The 12,498-nt window shown below is 36.2% G+C and overlaps 1 protein-coding gene across 7 annotated transcripts in view; it reads left to right on the top strand.

Annotated features, from left to right (window-relative positions):
- The window catches only part of NLGN1 (neuroligin 1), a gene marked incomplete at its 5' end in the record, with an annotated part of 316,292 nt that overhangs the window by 94,348 nt on the left and 209,446 nt on the right, over window positions 1-12,498 (top strand). For 4 of the 7 annotated variants that reach the window (XM_082003365.1, XM_082003364.1, XM_082003363.1 and 1 more), the window contains one exon: window positions 5,892-5,951. The exons of the other annotated variants lie outside the window; for them this stretch is intronic. In XM_082003365.1, the coding sequence (XP_081859491.1) occupies window positions 5,892-5,951 (60 nt within the window). The remainder of the gene's footprint in view (window positions 1-5,891; window positions 5,952-12,498) is intronic. 7 annotated transcript variants of the gene reach the window in all.

The following is a 12,498-nucleotide window of genomic DNA, read 5'->3' as shown; positions in this document are numbered from 1 at the left end:
GCATGACTCCGTGTAAGGCACATCACGTAACCAAAAGCCTCCGAGAAAGGCAATTTGATTTAGAGAGTGGCCTATTGCAAAAGAAATGGAATTTAAAAGGGAGCCTGATAGGAAGCTTCATCTGGGCTGCTCTCCGCAGGACTTGTGAACGTAAGTGCCTTCACCTCTGAGAATACACAGACTTTCAGGCTGCACATAAAAAGGGAAAGCAGAGACGTGAAACACTATTTACATTCCCAGATTCTGATCTCATTTAAATTCACATAAATCTAGTGTTCAGTAATGAAGTTCCTTCAGATTTAGGGGAAATCAAGGTCCAGCCAGTGTGATTAATCTTGTGAATAAAAAGGTTTGGGATTAGACATGCTTTCTGCGTGACACTTCAGCAATATGCTGTTATAAAAGACACAGCAGGGGTTAGTCTTGAAGTGTCAGAATAGCTGCTTTAGTGACAAAGCATTTATACATGTAAATTTTCAAAGAAAGTTGGCAACCCTTTTGTGGGTTCAGTTTGCACCTGTCATTCACTTGCAGATGCAAATTTGAGTTACTTGCAGCTCTAATTACAGTCCTTGATTGTCATCACAAATCAGGTAGTAAGATGTGAAATGACTGAGGTTTGTGCCATTGTTTGTTGTTAAAACATGAGTGCAAGTGTTGCCATCAAAAAGCAAAGTCGACCAGGGCTTTGCCCTACTGATACACTCTACAAATAAGTACAGTATGGACATAAAAGGAATTTAAAGGGGAAAAATAACAAGGAAAGGAGTGAGCATGTGGTGAAAGCAAGACAGTAATAAGGGAAAATAAAAAGTAGATTATTTTGCCTATTGCAACAAAGTATGATAATAGAAAGATATTTTTTCAGCTAAGTGTTTCTTAAGACCCAGCTTCCATTTTACCTTCTGAGTCTGTTTTCTGTGAGGATTAGAGTTCTTCTGTTTTTGCTGATAACTTTCTAATTTTAAAATGAAAGATGATGATTTTATAAAATTATTCATCAGATTACTATTATGCTGTATCTCTCAAATTTGTCATTACATTTGTAAGAAAAATTATTACATAGCTATGTTTCAATTTCAATGTATAAGAATTTGATTTTTGAATTCTTCACTGAAAATGTTGAGGTCTGATTGTTAATCATGACTTATCACTAATTTCTTTTAAATTAAAACAGGAGATAGGTACAACATGTTATTGTGCCTCGGCTAATGTCTGCTAGACTGTGATAATTCGGCACAGGGTTGTTTTTTTAATAGTTGGAGAGTCTGTTGCATGAAAATGATAGTTGAAATAACGAAGGATTGGTTATTTTATATTTGGGTCTGAGGGTAGGACCTAAAAAGGTGAGGTAATTTCACTTCATGGGTCTTCAATGCCCGATTAAAAAAATGAGCTAATGAAGAAGAAATAGCAATGGATGGATGGAGGCGCTTATCTAAGTTTAAAGATAAATATATAATTGTATTTAACATGTGTACTACCAGTTTCCATGATGTTGCAACCCATTTAGTGGTTTTTTTCTAACACCTGTATTATTTCAGCAGTTGGCCTTAATCTCATCTCTCTTCCTTTTATTGAACAGCCACTTTAACTCAAAGAATGATTATTACTATGGAGATTTCCAAATTGCTAGATCCATGGAGTCTACTTAACCTAATGTAAAAGGTCCTTTTTTCTTTCCCACTTTTCTCATTACTGAAGGAGAACATTTTGGCCTGAACAATGGCTGTATACATAAACACAGATTTATTAAGTTTAGAGGATTTGTACTGTTGTTTTACAAAAGGGTGTCAGCTTGCAGTATGACTTTTTTTATGTTGAATAGCTTTCCCAGGCTAAAAAGCTAATGACATCCACAGCTTCCATGCCTCCCACACACATGAGGTCCAAAAGGCCACAGATAATTTCTGCTGAATCAAGACCATAGAGAATTTATAATCAGCTTTAATGTATTTGGGAGCTAAAGTACCTTAGTCCTTCATCAAAGGGAATGATAAAAACCAGAATTAATATGGTTGGACTTTAATTATTTCTGAGTGCATAATTACTCTTTAGCTAACTGGACAGGAGGTATATTCTTTCTCTTATTTTGAGCAAAGGAAAATGATCTGCAAGCATACAGTAGTCAAATACTGAGATTTTAAAATGCATCATGTTACTTCCTTAGCATTGATTGCAATACAAATAGAATAAATATTTGAATAATACTTTAAATGATGTATTTTTAAAGTAAATGAGTAGAGAGTTCGTTAGGAGATCCTACTGCACATAGCATTCCTTTAGCTTTTGTAGCAAGACTACTCATTGCCTTTAGGAGACAAAATGCAGTAATTGCGTCTTCCCCTTTTTTTAAACTGACTTAGGGGTCTACTTTCCCATTAGCATTAATGAGTTATGGGTATGCAGCAACATGAGACTAAACCTTAGAGAGCCTCTTGATAAGTAAATCTTCTCTGCATCAGCATTTTAGAGGCTTTGGGATTCTCCCCCCACCCCTTATTTATGGTACCTGATTACTTTGTTGATATTAATTTTTGTTACATAAAGTTTGCCTAAAATTTAGGCCAGCATAGTAAGGCAGTGTATCTATTTGAAGGCTTAGGTCTTAAAGATAGTAAAATGGTCTTTTTGTAATGGTTGCCCATTTTTGTAAGTGAAATGCTTAAAGAGAAGGAATAAGTGAGCCTTCACGAAAGGTGAAGAGATGCTACAGTGGAAAGTAATTGCAGACAAAAGACTTTTGGCAATCATAATTCTGTAAACTGTGTACTCTTTGTTTCATTGTCTCCTAGTCCATCATGTCTTAGTATCAGTGTTTTTAAAATTAGTTTCTGTTACCTGAAAAGAATGTTAAAATCGTGTAAAAACCCTAAAGAATCGTATATTGAAGAGTCACGGCTAAAGAAATAAATCAGCAGCCAGGTGTGAAACAGGCAACACAACAAAAACAGCCAAGCTCAGAGCAATGCTGCCTCTTTGAGGCGTCAAGATTGAACCACTTGATGTTGCTGTATGCCATTTTAGACAGCTGTGTGCACAGTGGGTCTTGATATGACATTTCTTTTATGGATTGCAGAGCAATTTACAAATACAAATTAAATTTCACAGCATCTCCGTATGTGTAGGTGAAGTACAGATAATAGGTAAGTAGTGTCACACTTGGAGCATGAGGGCCAAACTCTGCCTTGGTTTCTAGACCTCAGATAGCAGCGTAACTCCAGGAAGTGGAAAATTTGCCTGAAGCATCTTGGTCTGTGTTTCTTGATAAGCTAGCTGTTGCTAGGATGTAATGAGTGTGGTCCATTGTATTTGCAGACTGGAGTGAACTTGTGAAAGAGATCATGTCTCATCTCTTAAGAGAATACTGCTCGCGGTCCCTGGTGGGTCTGCCATGTGTCTCCATCAGGGATGAGTCCCTGTATTGTGAAGTAGATATACAGCTGTATTAGAAAGCATGTTTAATCTATGACACCTTAAAAATAGGTCAGCCCCTTTGCAAAAGGAATTGTGTATAATAGGTATTGCAAAATGATTATAAGGAAGGTGGTCTGATTTTTTTTATGGTTTTCAGAGAAGGTCACAACTGTATAAATACTAAAATTACGCAGGTTATTTTCAATTGCTAGTCTCAATTATGCTTCACCGTATTGTAAAATCAGAGATGGTATGAGATCAGTCATTTGTGTTGAGATGTTTGATGCACTGTGTAACTGCTGTTGAGATCTGGAACCGTGATCAAACCGTATACAAAATACCTCACAAAGGCCAGCTATTAAAAAAATGTAACACTCATTGTCTTGGTTTCATCCAGAAAAGAAATTTCCCCTCTTTGTGCAAGTTCTTTGGAGAAATATGTGCTGTTTGCCTTTCCAGATGCTACTTTGTTCCTTTCTGGTGACTTAAATTTAAAAGATAACAAGAAGCCGTTAAAAATGTGCACGTATATGTATCTTTGGCTGTATCTGGCTCTCCGTTATTAAGTGCATAGTTCTTACGAATATTATGTCTGTTCTTCTGGTTCACTGTGCTCAAAACCCACCATGAATTTGCCTACACCTTTTACTTTTCTAGTTTTATTCTTTCAGAAGTAAAGTTGCTATGCTATGAGAATGATGGGCAGCAAGACACTTGAATGTGTGTACTTGGATAGGGTCACATTATCTAGATACCTTATATTGGAAAGATCACATTCAGGGCTGGTATTAGGAAAATCTATTGCATTCACCAAGGCTCTGTACTAAACAGTGATTGTTGCAGGTGTGACTATAAAAATGCTCGTGTTTAATTTATGATGTATAATTCTAGTGTTCTGTATTTAGAATGAGTTTAAAACTATATTCCTGACTGATGCAGTAATGAAGGTATTCAGCTTTGGTTTTCAATAATATGGTCCAGTTCCTACATTCACAGTTAAAACCTCATGGTACTTCATGGGTTGTTTCTGTTTCTCAAATCCATGCACCTGGTACAAACATTTTATGATTTTTTTTTTAAATGCATCACTCAAATATATGGCGTTTTGCCTATAAATGACAGGTTTAATGCTGAATGACTAATATCCTGTAAAATAACAGAGCTAGAGAGAGCTTTTCAAATACAAATGTTTTAATACTCCATAGAGCTTAGAGTTAATGCATGTCTCTTGCCTACATCTACTGCAAATACCAACACATACTGTTCATCTCTTTTTTTGGCTGTTGTTTTTGTCTATTGCTATTTTATGCATGAGAAAGTTCTTGTTTTCTACTCTGTGCTTGCCTGGCTTTTTCTTTTTTTGTTACTTAGTCCTGTGTTTGTACTGATTGCTTTTTTGCATGCAAATTACAGAATGTCATGGAAATGAGAGATCTCTGAAAAAAAGGAAAGATAATGCTGAGTTCCAACTGTCTTTTGTTTGTGCGTAAGTGTGTAAAATATATGATGTGGAAATATTTTCAGAATAGCCTTTGACTTTCCTTCTGGTGTATATTTTTATTACTCAGTAAAGGAGCAGGCATTTTTCCCATTGGAAAATATGATGAATCTGTTAATACTTGCTACTAATACAGGTGCTGGGCATAAAAGAATTTTGTCTTGCCATCCACTTACAGAAATACGGAATTATGATATTGTGTGTCTTGCCCAAGCTAAAACTTCAATTCCATATTCAATGCAACTTTTGTACACTGTGCATGAAACCCTGGCCCCACTGAAATCAATGGCAAAAATCATTGTCTTCAGTTGGTCTAGGATTTCACTCTTGTTTCTAGCTTACATATGGATTTTCATGTTTCTTTATAAATATCTCAGCAGGTAGTCAAAGGTTTCAAGGGAATATACACTTGTATTTAAAAGACAAAGTAATGTGTGTCAAAAAAAAAAGAAAAAAACAAACCCATGCTTATCTTTGTAAAGCATGAGCTTAAATGGTTGAACTTAGAATTGAACTTGAAAATGTGAATTAGCATTTCACAGAAAATACTGTTTTAACCCGCTGTCAAGACATATATTAGCCACCTTATTGCATCAAATGCAAGGGGTAATTTGGGAGTTCTTGTCTCCACTATTCCTAATAACAAAAACCAATTAAATTAAGTGGATAAATATAGTTTATGGTGGGTATGCTTTTAGTAAACAAGATTTGATTCTTCATTTAAGAACAATAAAGCACTGGGCACTCTTTGGTTCTTGTGCTAGATGTTTCTAATAGCCATACCCCCTAGGGAAGGTTGTGCTGTAATATTTGAAAAAGTAATGAAAAATGTGGTGTTATAAACTAAGATTTCCCTCCCTGCAAATGTTTTTCTTGAACCATCCATTGGAATTTAATATTCACTGTTTTTTTTTTCTCAGTCTTGTATATTCTTGAATTGTCTTTTTTCCTCCATTTTCTCCGTTCTCAATCCTAGGTCCCCTTACAAAGAAACAGACAGATGATTTAGGTGATAATGACGGTGCTGAAGATGAAGGTATTTTTTTGCCGCCAAACTGATTTGCATGACAAGGATCCCTGAAACTCTTTTTTCTCCCCTCTTTTTTTGACTTCTTGTCTTCTTTTGAAGAGTTTTTTTATTCCCATTTTTGATGTGTTTTGTCTTCTTGCTTGTTGTTATACATATATATTTTTAATTTTTAAAAAGAAAGAATGTTGTTAAGTTCTACATTTTGATACAAAAGAGTAACAATATTTAAAGAGGAGGTTTTTTGTTTTCTTGAAATGGACTTTTGATATGTTGCATCCCACCTTTTGACTGAATTTTGTCCATACTATTTAAACTAACACTCTTTTAAAGTTTCTCTGTACACCTTTTTGCATGATTTCTAACCCTATGTATTTCACCAAGTACGAAGATGTTTCTTTTTTCACTGACTGATCTCAGTTTGATAACCATATAAAATGTTGTGTTTATAAAAGGAAAAATACAGAAAATTCTTGGAAAGTGTCTCTTAAGCAACTGAATTTTGCCGAATACAAAACCTTCTGCATTTACATTGCCATGAACGAATATAAATAAATGCCAGACTACCCCACTTCCCTGTAGAAGAGAGGTAGCCCTGGAACGGTAGGTAATATTTGCAGTCGGTGAGGCCCTGTGCAGCACCAGTGAATTCAGTGGAGCTAAACTGGTGTCAGCAAAAGGAATCTGATCCCTTTTGTTTTCTACAAGCATAAAAAGATGCCTCTCTGCTTGTGCTGACCCTTAGAAAACCCTATTACCAACTAAAATCGAAAGTTTGAAATGTCAAGCATATTATTCTGTTTATGATTTATGTCTGCTAATCATAAAAGCTATGCAGATTTGATATTTTTTTCAGGGCTATGAAAATGGTAACAAGGGGCTCTTTCTCTTGAGCAGTCTCATCCCTTCAAGTTGATGTGTTTAAGATTCAGAATTTTGAAGTACACACTTTGTGTATTTTATGGTCAATGACTAAAATTACCATATAAGACTGACAGAGTTGCTACTTGCTTCTCTGTTAATATATGGGAGGGTTTTTTTTGCCAGATACTAAGATGAAGCTCAACTTGTAAACTGCAAGGCTCTTAATTAAGAAATTTTTCATCACACAGTTTTACTTGAACAGAAGCATGGATGGAAGGCAAATATGAGCATTTAACTTCTTACCTAATAACTGAACAGAGACTTTACAAATAAACCCAGAAATTCATACATGTCTGATTTATGATCCTCTACTGAATGTGTATGTTGAGTATATCAATGAAAGCCCACCACCAGTTGGCCCAAGATTTGAAAGAACAACCTAACTGAAAATCTCCTTTGAAAGCTCTCATATTATTCAGAGCTAAGTATGATAATTCAGATCCACTTAGCTCTTATGAGACCAAGTCATTTTTACATTAGTTCATGACAAAATATTGCAAGGGACATTCTTCCGTATTCTGCAAGACCTGTGATATTGAATTAGCCATTGTAAAAGTTACTCTGTCTTGTTTTAACAATATGTTTTAAGAAACAGTTTGAAACCTGCGTTATTCATGCAGTGGACCTTAATGGCCCTCCTAAATTGCTGTATAATTGCCAAGACAGATGCTAATGGCTTAACATTTGTTGAGTCGGTCTTGGCTTAGACACACTTAAAAGAGACTATTTAGTTTGCTAAAATTCAATAGAGAGTGGTTGCTATCAGAAAGCAGTTTAGTACGTAGAGTCAGATGAGAGTAGGCATCTCAGTCTTTGAAGAACAAGTGTCCATGTCAGAGAAAACCCGTCTCCCGCATTGACAATTGTAGGAGAGAGAGAGAAGGAACTGTAAGAACACAGCAGTCAAACTAGAGGGGAAGAAACACATTTACAACATTAATAAATCTCTGTAATTTATAGGACTGGGATTAATTTTCTCTGGCATACAAGTGACAGTTTTGTTCTCCTTTCTGTGCCAATAGAAGAATGCAAGCAGTAATTAGACTTTCACTGCTGCTCAGAGTCACAGAGACAGGGCAAATTTAAATTTTTATTATTGGTAGACACTGAAGGCTGCAGGGATGTCTGCTGAGTTGGTAGAAACCCTGCCTGCTGAGGCCCTGCACTTTACTGTCCCTCAGTTGGAGGAGCGGTATCAGATGACCCGACCTGCATTTTGTGAACCTGCTTTTCTGCATTAGAGCTCTAGCACTTGTTGCATATGCAGAACTGAAGAATTCACAAACTTTAAGTCATATTTATTTGGGTATGAATAGCAAGAAAGAAAGTGGCAAAGCAAAAAGCCACACTAGCTGTCTAGATTTCTGCTAACCTGTCCATCAGACCCTTCACCTTTTGCAGTATGGCAGCTGGTACTCAATATAAAAATCTACAAATTAAGAACTGTGGACAAAATAAAACAAATACCAAACTGATGAAATTGGACTTTTAGGGAGACTGGGCCATACAGGGGGAAAAACAACTGTGACACATGACCATGGAATCCATGCTACACCAACAATGTCCAGTGATTTTTCTAAAATGGCCAGGATGGTCTCTGTATTAAGAAATTCAGAGCTCCCATGTCCATTTCTTGTATTATACCTTTCCTGAAGAAAGATATTTCATAACAGCTTCTTGGACCAAATGCCTGGAAAGTATCCTGTATTGTGTCACTCAAACTTCAGAGTTTGATTAGAAAATTTAATTTTAAAACAGTGTTCAATAATCCTACTCCCATCTGCTGCTACATGTCACTACCACAGTATTGCGGTCTAAACCTTGCCAGCAAGAGCACTGGAGTCAGTAATCAAACTTGGATCTCTGGTATGTGCTGCAACCAGTAGACCAGGCTTAATTAGATCATTTTTCATTTTTGTTTTCAAAAGACCCAAAGGCAGTAGGGCACATTACCAGCTAATGATCTGCAAATTTGCTGTTTAAAAAATGAAGGTGTTTTCAAATTCTGAGTGTGAAATGTGTGGAAAAGTCAGAAATTATATAAATGACTTTTTCCCCAGTCCGAATGCATTCTTGTTTCTGTGTAACCCTTTTCATGTCTACGCTTGAAATTGCTTACCTGTTTTTTCAGTAAGTACTGAACTACTTGAGCGGGCACCAAAAACAAGAGTTGCAAAAGTACCTGCAGCCACCCAAAGTGAGCATTGGGGCTTTGCCTTTTTATAGTAGGGGTGGATTTGCCGATTTGCTGATATGCAGGCAAGGCATATCTAGTGTGGATGCAAGATTTAACTTTAAGTTGCTCAGATGTTGAATAAACTGTGCCTTCCCCAGTCTAGAAATAAGGCTTGGTTTAAAAAAGGTAAAATATTTAAATCTTAATATATTATCCCAGTCTTAATTTTGGTAAGATAATTTAACTTGATTTAATTCGGCTGTAGCAAAAACCAGTGACTCTTTATGCACCCTTAGTTCCTGTATGCTAAAATCCTTAGCATGACTTAAAATACAGCAATACAAATCATTAATCAGCTGATGTACTCAGGGATCGGAACTGGACTTCTAGGTAGTTAATGCTGTATGAAATATCCATGAAGGATTGCTCACAAATGAATTCTTCTCATCCACGATTCTGTCATGCACACCTCACCTAGCGCATCAGTCTGTCAATCTTAGATCCGTGTTTAGTCCCCAGTGTTATTTAAGCGTCTCTCAGTTTTTAATGTATTCAGTCTGAGAGCATCCCTCTGCGACAGAGCAATGCTATTATTCCATTTTTTAGAAATGAGGGATACAGACGCTAAACTTGAGGAATGCAGACACCGTGTCCATAGTAAAGCAGGGAACTGAGCGTACATGCCTCAGAAGCAGGGTCTGCACTGTAATTGCTAGATGTTTCTACTGTTCCCTTCTCCATTCCAATCTCTCCTGTGAAAAAGGAGACAGATTAGGAACAGATGTTGCTGTTTGTTCACAGTCTGTAACTGTGATTCTGATCATTTAGTCTGATGCTGTGTCTTATACGGGCTATTGGACTTCATTGACTGAAGGAGGTTCTTGGTCCAGAGCATGTTTTAAATCAAAACAAACAAAAATCCACTCAAATTTTAAATTGCTAATGATGCAGAATGCATCTGCAAATCCCTTCTTATGCTTAACAGACTGTAGCGTTGTTGGCGCAAAAAAACACATTTCAGAATTGAGCATCTTCTGCAAAAAACCCTATCACTCCATTAGTATTGAAATAGGCTATGTTGCTAAGTTTAGCATTTCATCTGCTTTCAACTGTCATGGTAAGAAATAGGGAGAGAAACAATTGTTTCTTCTGGCACTAGTTGTACATTGTCGGACTTCAGAGCTCGGTAAACAGCAGAACACATTTGTCTACCTCGCAAAGCAACCACATGCTCCAGCCTTAATTATAGCCTCTAATGAGTTCTGGCCAGCCTGGAGTAGCACAGACCTTTACCACTTTGGGTAAACTTGTTGACTGATGCACATAGACATATTCATGATTCCTGTTCATCCTCTCACCCATTCGTGTTAGTTCTGTGATTCCAGAAGTTCTGTGATCCCAAGTGCAGATTCCAAAGTCACTTGCATATTAAATTTTGCTGATTAAATTTTCCTGTTTGACTGAGAACCTCAGTTCAGATGATGTTGAATTTTTGTGGTGATGTTATTAATACTTGAAAATGTGCATAGTAAAAATTCTGACAGACCTTTAATTTAAGCGCCTCTTCAGGGCTCCATTATACTTTTAACACTGCCAAGCATTGCTTGTACAGTGAAGAGTCTGTCAGCTTTTTAATTTCTAACTATCCTCTTTTAAAATTACTACCTACCTGGCTATTCAAGTCCTACTCTAATGAGAATCAGCTCCAGATGTTTACCTGTAAAACCTTTTTTAACATTAGAATATACATTCATATAGTCCTCCATCAGGATCTCAAATCACTTTCAGGTAAAGGTAGTTAAGTGTTCAAGAGTGCACAAAGTGATCCGTTGGTTTGATAGATACAGAAACAAAAAAAGGAGGTAATTCTATTTGCCTGAAACTTGAAGGGTGCTGTATTTGAAAATACAAAATGTCTACAATCAGTGCAATTCCTAACAGAAGTTCAGCAGTTACTTTAATAGTGTCAAGACGTCTAGTTTTATATCACATGTTAAAAACATGGCATTAATTGATGTTTACAGATTAGCACTGAGAAGGGTGCTGGCTTATTAAAATAGCAATGCATCTATGGGGCATCAATAGATTTGATAAAAGGCTTTTAAATGCATAAGAGTTGCACGGATTGCTACCATGCTCTACTTAAATGTTTTAGGACAAACACTTATGAGCTACAAATATATCCATATAATATTCTATGTAAGGAATACATAGGTTTTACAGTAACTAATCTAAAAGTTTTCCACTTTTCTTGTGCTGTTTCATGTTCAAAAACCAAGATTTACTTAATACTCTACATGAAAGTGTCACAATTTTTATAGCATCTAGAAAAACACTGCTTGTGGCATCTGTGCTAAACTAATTATATTTTTGTGCTAAGTTGTCTCCAGGTAGGCTTTCTTCCTTTCCCATTTCGCTTGTTCCCTGCAAATTATGCTTGTTAAATCACGTGGCCAATTCACATCAGCTTCAAGTGACTGAAGCTATAATTATGTTTTGTTATATATGACAATTGTGACTGGTACTCACAGTAAGACCTGGTTCCCTGTTGTGTGATGTAACAAACATAGAATAGAAGAGCCCTATTCCTAAATTGCCTGTAATGTAATTAAGACCAGACATAAAAAGTAGATGCAACAAACAATAGAAAGGTACAGAAGAGAGGAGATGATGGAAACAGTAATAAGAAAGTTCACGTATGTCATATAAATAAGATCATTCTCTGCTATACAGTAAGACCTAGTTTGATGTTTTATGAACTAGCAGTTTAGAGCCAAAAAAATCACAGCACTCAAAAGTTATCCTCTGTGTGAATAAAAACAGAACAGAGCTGAATTTCAGAAGGATTTTGAACAGCACTATCTCTGTGTGTCTTTGAAAATATCCATGTCTGCTTTATAATTAAAGCAACACTTCAAATCCAACAAAAAGAACAGTACATAACTAAATTAAATCAGTATATAAACCTACACTTGGCAGAAATGCCATATTTGCACCCCAATTCTTCAGGTTGTGAATGAGCTACTTCCACAAATAGCTATTAATCTGCATCCATCAATAACTATTAATCTGTGTGAGAAAGCGTAACTACAGTTTTCTGAGACCACTCCAGCACATGCACCCAAAGGACTGACACAATCCTACAGGAAAAAATGAAAGATGTATAAAATAATTTCTGCTCAGGTTTTGAAAAGTATCTGAGTGCCAAAGTCTCCGTTATTTTCTTTGTCAAGTTAGACACAACTCCAATAAGCACTTTCGAAAAGTGCATCTTTCTGCCACTTTTGTACCAATACAGAATTTCTCCTCACCGAGTATTATCTTAATACTTCCTCCATTTTCATTTTAAAGGATGATGGTTTTCGTGGGGGAACATTTATTGTCTTTCAGGTAGGAATAAATTCTTGATTATGGTCTGATTTTTTTTGCTCTCTTCCTTTGATCTTGTTATTTAAT

Source organism: Phaethon aethereus, assembly GCF_964289735.1.
Source record: "Phaethon aethereus genome assembly, chromosome: 9".
NCBI classification, from domain to species: Eukaryota; Metazoa; Chordata; class Aves; order Phaethontiformes; family Phaethontidae; genus Phaethon; species Phaethon aethereus.
This window is presented reverse-complemented; position numbering and strand designations above follow the sequence as displayed.